At 35.9% G+C, this 7,151-nt stretch overlaps 1 protein-coding gene across 1 annotated transcript in view; it reads right to left on the bottom strand.

Moving 5' to 3' along the window:
- LOC139729254 (sorting nexin-5-like) overlaps positions 1–7,151 on the bottom strand; it is a 34,777-nt gene continuing 27,626 nt past the window's right edge. Inside the window, exons 8-11 of the mRNA XM_071640185.1 lie at positions 5,578–5,704; positions 4,998–5,087; positions 2,661–2,726; positions 1–613 (exon numbers count right to left, since the gene is read on the bottom strand). Coding sequence (XP_071496286.1) covers positions 473–613; positions 2,661–2,726; positions 4,998–5,087; positions 5,578–5,704 — 424 coding nt within the window. The 3' untranslated portion in view covers positions 1–472. The remainder of the gene's footprint in view (positions 614–2,660; positions 2,727–4,997; positions 5,088–5,577; positions 5,705–7,151) is intronic.

Here is a 7,151-nt window from a genome sequence, read left to right as displayed (position 1 = left end):
ATGAACTTGACAACAAAAAATAATTTTGGTTTGAACAGCCCGTAGGCAGGGTATTTTTCATCCATGGTATACACTATCTGTATTTACCATTTAAACTAAGCATAAAATTCAAGCTTCAGAGGCCAGAGTGGTATGAGAGTTGCATGTAATCCTACACAGGATGGTTTATTTGATGAAATTGAATGATGATGAAAGTATAGATATGAAATGACATAAATGATCATAATGAAAAGATGAGGAGAAGAGGAGCTGTCATCGCCAAAATTAATACAAATGGAAGGCAAGGTACATATAAAGACCAACTTACATGAAGGTTGATGAAATTTATCTATGATGCCTACCACTCTACATCTGGCCTGAGAAACATTACAAAAATAACATCTCTAACATGTTACCATATAAACATGGCATAAGATGAATGGCAGAGATAGGGAAAGGTCACAACCAACTCCCTACCAATATCTCATGAACTTTATAAGGTGATGTGCTTCATCTCTGATAAATCTTTGGCCAGCAGTGCGTATGCATCCCGTGCAGTCTTTATGTTGGCTTCTGCATATACGACAAGAGATTTCTGAAATTCCACAACCCGTTGCCTGTTGTAGTTTTGGAGCTGTAGAAATAACAAAAGACGGAAGTGCTTCACAACAAAAACAAAAAGCATCATGTCTATGTCTTTTCTCTACATTCAGCTGAAATACAGCATGCCAAGACAATAAAGTTTAATAATCCTCAGGAAGCAAAATTGAGTGACTTTCTGATACAATTCACCCTCTGTGACATTCAGAATAAAAGCAAATCAAGGTTTTTTTGGTGTGATTTACAGTCAGTCTCAAAATAGACTTGTGATTTTCAACACCTCCGCCACGTCCCCCCCCCCCCCCCTTCTAGATAAAACAGACTATCAACTGCACACTTTAATGCATTCTGCCTAGACAGTTGTTATGCAATTCATAGTTACATTGTGAGACAGCTACCCAAATCGTTATCTAGGGCAGAGTTTTTAATGCCAAACTAATATTCCACGTTTTGATCAAGTTTAAAAAAAAAATAGAAATGTCGCTATGGCGACTGGTATGCCTCCGCCATAATGCATGATTCTCCCAATAGGTGTATAGTACAATGTCTTCACAATGTGTGATGACAGTTTCACATAACTGGCAAAATACTGAAATGACAGGTTTGTCAGAAATGTCTTGAATGTTCACTTTCCTTGAACTAGGTTTGCTATAATTGTCTAAGAGTGCAGTACATGTATTTGGGGGAATTGAGGATTTTTACTCGACTTTTGACCGACCCTTTTATAAGTTTATGCATTGAGTAAGTTTCAAGGTACAAGTGTATGAAGAAAAAGTGTAATTACAGTAAAGAATAGCATTTTTTTCTTTTACGTTTTTGCCTGGCCTTTGACCCTTAACTTTTGACCTTTGACCTTCTGGCAGGAAATTTCCCAGAGAATCTCCATTAGGTAATACATGTATATATTAAGTTTTAAAAATAATCCTGCAAGCATTGCATACTAGTATATGAGGGAAATAGTGAAATTTTGAGGAGTTGACCTTGATCTTTGACCCATGACCCTAAATTCCCTAGATAATCCCTGCCAGTAAGTACATGCATATGTACCAAGTTCCATGAAGATACATTGAACCATTTGCGAGAAAAGTGAAATTGTAACATTTTCACCTGACCTTTGACCTTTTGACCGTTGACCTTATGACATGAAACTCTCCCTGCAGAATCTTTACGCAGTTGTACATGTCTACACTAAGTTGCAAGAAAATACCTTCGTTCAGGCATTGCATAGATATAGGGGAAATAGCAACATTTTTACCATTTGACCTTGACCTTGACCTTTTGACCTCTTGCAAATTTCACTACAAAGCTACTCAACTAATGACCCATCATATGTCATCCTTGGACCAAGTTTGGTGAAAGTTGCTTCATCCAGTTTTCAGTTATCACGTAAACAGATAAATTTTAGCATTTGACCTTGATCTTTGACCTTTGTCCAATTTCACTCAAAAACTAATCAAGTAATTGTCCCATCATACATCACACTCAGACAAAGTTTGGTGAAATTTGCTTGATCCACTCTTTGAGTTATCACGTAAACAGATAAAACTTCATGATTTGACCTTGACCTTTGACCTTTGGCCTTTAGCCGATTTCACCCAAAATCTAATCAACTAATTGCCCCATCATACTTCATTCTTGGACCAAGTTTGGTAAGATTCCAGTCAATATTGCTCAAGTGACCAAATCGTCTGTTGAGAATGAGAAGGGCATTAAGTCTTCTCGAACACTATGGGTTTTGTGGTCACTTAACGCCCTTATCATTCTCAACTGACGAAATGCATTGGTATTCTCCTAAATTAGAAACTTGAAATTGAGCAACATATCTTTTATACACACACTGGAAAGATGAAAAAGAAAATGCAAAATCATCATTAAAACTCACTTTATTGCACTAGATAAATTCACTTGCATATCATAAACTTAGATGACTGTGAAAGTCAAAACCAACTTGGAAGCAAAATTACCTGAAATTGTGTGATATGATGTCTGTAAATGGCATGATCATAACAGAAACCCACATACAAATTATTATATTTCATACTGATTATATGATGGGAAAGTGTTTGGATACTATACTGTACCTCTTTCCTGGCTATGCTTGAAATGTCATTGAAATCCTTCTCTTTCTGATCCTTCACTTCCTCAGCCTGTGTGTCAAAGAGGCATTGTACAGGGTCAATGTATTGCAATGCACTGATTTGAGAATGAAGGTCCAACAGTTTCATTCCCAGTCAGGTTTTGAAATCCCCATATACAGTGCATATCAAAAACAAACAAACAAACAAACAAGATTTAATTTCAAATTTGTGAAGATTGTGTTAACTTTACACCAAAGTGAGTAGCAACATCTTAAAGCCACACATCTCCTCTTTCTAATTATATTCTATTTATTCTTACATGGTCATGGATGGTTGAGTAATCATTCTTTTTGGACAATGGGTCAAATTGGACTTGGGACCAAGTTTCAGTTAGTAAGACCAGCATAAATCCTTTTCAATTCTCTTTTTTTTTTTTTTTTTTTTTTTTGAATGTTCAGAGAGGTGAGAGAAAAGCTGAATGTCTGGGCTGGACTTTGTGGAAATGGTGTGCTCCTACGGCCCTTCTTCTTTGAAAACAACATGAACGGAAATGGATACTTACAAATTTTAAATGAACATGTGATTCCTGAATTAATGGAAAATTTTCCTGTGCAACAAAGGGGTGTGTTCAGACGCCTATGGTGGGCACAGGATGGTGCACCAGCCCATCGACTAGTTGCAGTAAGAAACAGATTGGCTGAGGTATTTGGAAATCGGGTGATTGCCTTGTATCATGATATGAAGTGGCCACCACGATCTCCGGATCTGACTTCTTGTGACTTTTTTCTTTGGGGTTATCTCAAGAGCAAAGTGTTCATTACCCCTCCACCTGACATTGCAACTCTGAGACAAAGAATCACTTATGAGTTTGAAGCTCTACGCCACCAAGCCTCAATGATTCGCAGGGCTGTGCGTGAGATGGAGAAAAGAGCTAATCTCTGTGTGGAAAGGAATGGTGGCCATGTAGAGGGGCATGGGATGTAATGTTAAAAAGAGATATCCGAAAGAAGGCAATGGTAATTTGCGATTATTAATTTCATTATTCCATTTGTTAAGTTAATTTCTAATAAGGTGCATTGATTCTTGCAGTATCTAAACCTGGTCCCAAGTCCAATTTGACCCATTGTCCAAAAACAATGATTACTCAGCCATCCATGACCGTGTATGAATAAATAAGATATCATTGGAAAGAGGAGATATGTGGTTCTAATATGTAGCTACTCACTTTGGTGTAAAGTTAACACAATCTTCACAAATTTGAAATCAAACTTGCGGGGGGGGGGGGGGTTGGGTTATATACGCATTGTACATTGTACATAACTTAGTAGGTACAATGCAGCTGTAGGGTAAGAGATAGGTCTCAACTACAGGCTCCACTACCTATGGGGTTTACAATTACAGCACAGAGGCCAGCAATTAAGACCACTAATACACTCACATCAAGACCTATCATACCCGCAGAAAGGAAGATAAATGTGAGATCAATTTAAAATGTGTGCAACATTGGAGTTACATCTCATTCATTGCAAAATACACCATGCACAAAAATTTTTAGTTTCAAGATTTCCTGTTCATGCATCTTTCAAGTGTTTGGCATTCTTTTCACTATAGATATTAGAAAGGGGTTTACAGCTAACCCCCTCCCCCATCCCCTTATAAATGGATTAGTAAGTATACAGTTGGCACACTCTCTGAAAAGAAAGGTACCAGGTAAACACAAATCATTATTAAAATGCATCATATGCATACATGCATCCAGTCTATTCAGTAAATTTGTCCAGTACTTCCAGCCTTGCATCCAGCATACTATACTGGATGTAAGGCTGGAAGTGCATGTATGAACTGAATTTGTGGTTTGAGTTGATGGCAAGCCAAAAGGAAATGCATCCATTACTTTTGCCATCAGGTCACATGATCAGAAACGGATTGCTGGCCCTGTTCTATAAAACAGATGATGCACATGTCTTTTCATGCATCAGTAGAAATAGTGTGCATGCAGTAACTATCAATGGTACTTTGACTAAATCCACTCCACTTACCTCATGGGTTGAACAGTACCTTATGAACGAAATTTCTACTGACCCACTGAGACTTGTGCATCATTTGTACAATAAAACACTGTGTATCATATATGCCATCAGTGTAGCCCAACAGGCTCTATAGTTGTAAGACTGTTCAGTTGTTTTGTTGTTCTTTTTTTTTTCTCAGTGGCAAGATATGAATACGATGCATGTCAAATGTGTAGGTACTCCAATTAATTTCTTGATCCTCAATAAGAGCACAATATTGTACAACTGCATGTCTAAAGAAAAAGGGAAATAAGTAAATGACTTTACTCACCACTGCTTTTTTCTGAGGGTTGGCTTTGTTCAGTGTCTTCACTGCATTATCAAACTCTACAAGTTTGACTGTTCTTCTGTGCAACATTTCCTTTCAATAGAGAAAAAAAAACAACAACTGTATTTGTACAATTGAAGGCTATGTGACCACTAATGCAGACATGGAACATGTTACTGTACAGACATTAGTCCAATTCAAATCAAAATCTTGTAATAACTGTCAAAAGACATCAGGGAAACAAAAAGGCATATATTCAGCAACTTGGAATAAAAAAAATATACTGACCTTCTGGTTCTAATGCAAGTCAAGATCTCATAAAAATGTAAATAAATTCTCTATGCTACCACAACATAAATACAGATACTCCTTACAATATCACAGTGAGTATTATCACTTATTATGAAGCTTGTCTTTGCTACTAGTATCTAACAAGTGTCTCTTACTTTGCAAATTCCCTATCAAATTTTAATCAAGACATATGATTGAATTATTACTCTACTTTATTCAAAATTTAATGAACAATTCTCTTCAAATTCATATCTACAGGTATGAAAGAGACAATAGCACATGTTAGCAATACCTTTTCAGCTTCTGCATATCTTGCATAAACATCAAGGAAAAATCCTAACGAAGACTCGTGGTTTGCAGTGAACACATCCACGGCGTGAGCATAATGCTCCATTGCTCTAGCAAACAAAAGCTGTGTCCTAACACAGGAAGTGAGACAGTGTGAGATAAAGAGAATTAGACAAATATAACAGCAAATGGAGAGGGTAAAATCATACTGGTAGAAGCAACATAAAGCCAATGTTTCACTACGGGTACCATCACTTCTGATGGCTATATTATGTAGATTTACTGAAACTGGTGATTAATAGCTGCAATATTTTCACAGCTAGGTGTTTTCAGGGCCTCATGAGAATTTTCTACTCTAGTTTGAATTTTTCCAAGAAGTGAATAATCATTAATTCATTGACTGCGGGAATCTACCAAGCCTTGTACAATTGTTTGAAACACGTGTATGATTTAAATATAAGAAGAAATAAAATGGCTACAATATGTATCAATCATTTCTTATAATTTACAATCAAGAAGTAAAAAGTCATCAAGCCTCAAAGGCATGTTCTGACATTGCCAAAAGTTGGAGGTAACCGACATTATATACTTTACAAATTATAATATCAAGGAATTACATCAGTAGTTGACAGAGAATACAATAATCCAATATTTTACATTCATATGCTTTCATATATATATATATATATATAAAAATATGTATATATATATATATATATATATATATTAATATGAAGGGTCTTATTGCAAAACAAGCCAACTCTATTTTCGATAAATTGAGATATTTGTGATTAAAGCTGCTTAAAAAAGAAGAAAATAACAAGAAAATACAGGATATTTTTAATCATAACTTCCAAAATATTCCTTGCTACGTTACAAGTGAGGTATTACTGGAGAGGTTTTGTTTTGCTTTATCTGATGATGGACTTTAATACTTTGAAATGTTTGAACATGGCGCTCAGCTCAATTTGCAATAAAACTCTTCATATATAGGGGTAATTCCGTGAAGTTGGGGCACAAAGTGTGACATTTTAGCATAACTCAATACTAATTATGCTATACATTTATTGTTTATAGGCTTTACATTTGTATTGAGACCATACATTTACCTAGAAATTTTGTGCCATTCAGACTCAATTTTGATGAAGTTATTAAAACGATATGTAACGGTGTCCTGTAGCATCGAGACGTGTCCATGTAGCATTGTGATAGTTAAAATCTGGTCCTAAAAGACAAATTAATGCACTTAGCTTGACTAAAATTTGATATAATATGCATAATTACTAGATTAGTCAGATGGCTAAATATCTTAACTCTCCTTTCCAGTTTTTACTTTAATGTGTCACTATGCTACGCGGTGTCCACCAAATGTCACAAAAAAGGACACCGCATAGCATCGTGATAAAGTTTGTAATTTTCTTTTAAAATCAAAACTGTGTACAGGAAATTTTAGATATTTAGCTACTAAATACGCAGTTATTTTCGTGAGGGTTTTATTTTCGCGAATTTCGCAAGCTTCGGGCTGATCGCGAAATTAAAGACACGCGAAAATATTACCCCGTCATACCTTATGTGCAA

This window comes from Diadema antillarum, unplaced genomic scaffold (assembly GCF_040938485.1).
Source record: "Diadema antillarum isolate AM-2024a unplaced genomic scaffold, OU_Dant_1.0 seq00000230_RagTag, whole genome shotgun sequence".
In the NCBI taxonomy this organism is placed as follows: Eukaryota; Metazoa; Echinodermata; class Echinoidea; order Diadematoida; family Diadematidae; genus Diadema; species Diadema antillarum.
The sequence above is the reverse complement of the archived record's forward strand: the minus strand, read 5'-3'. Positions and strand labels throughout refer to the sequence as shown.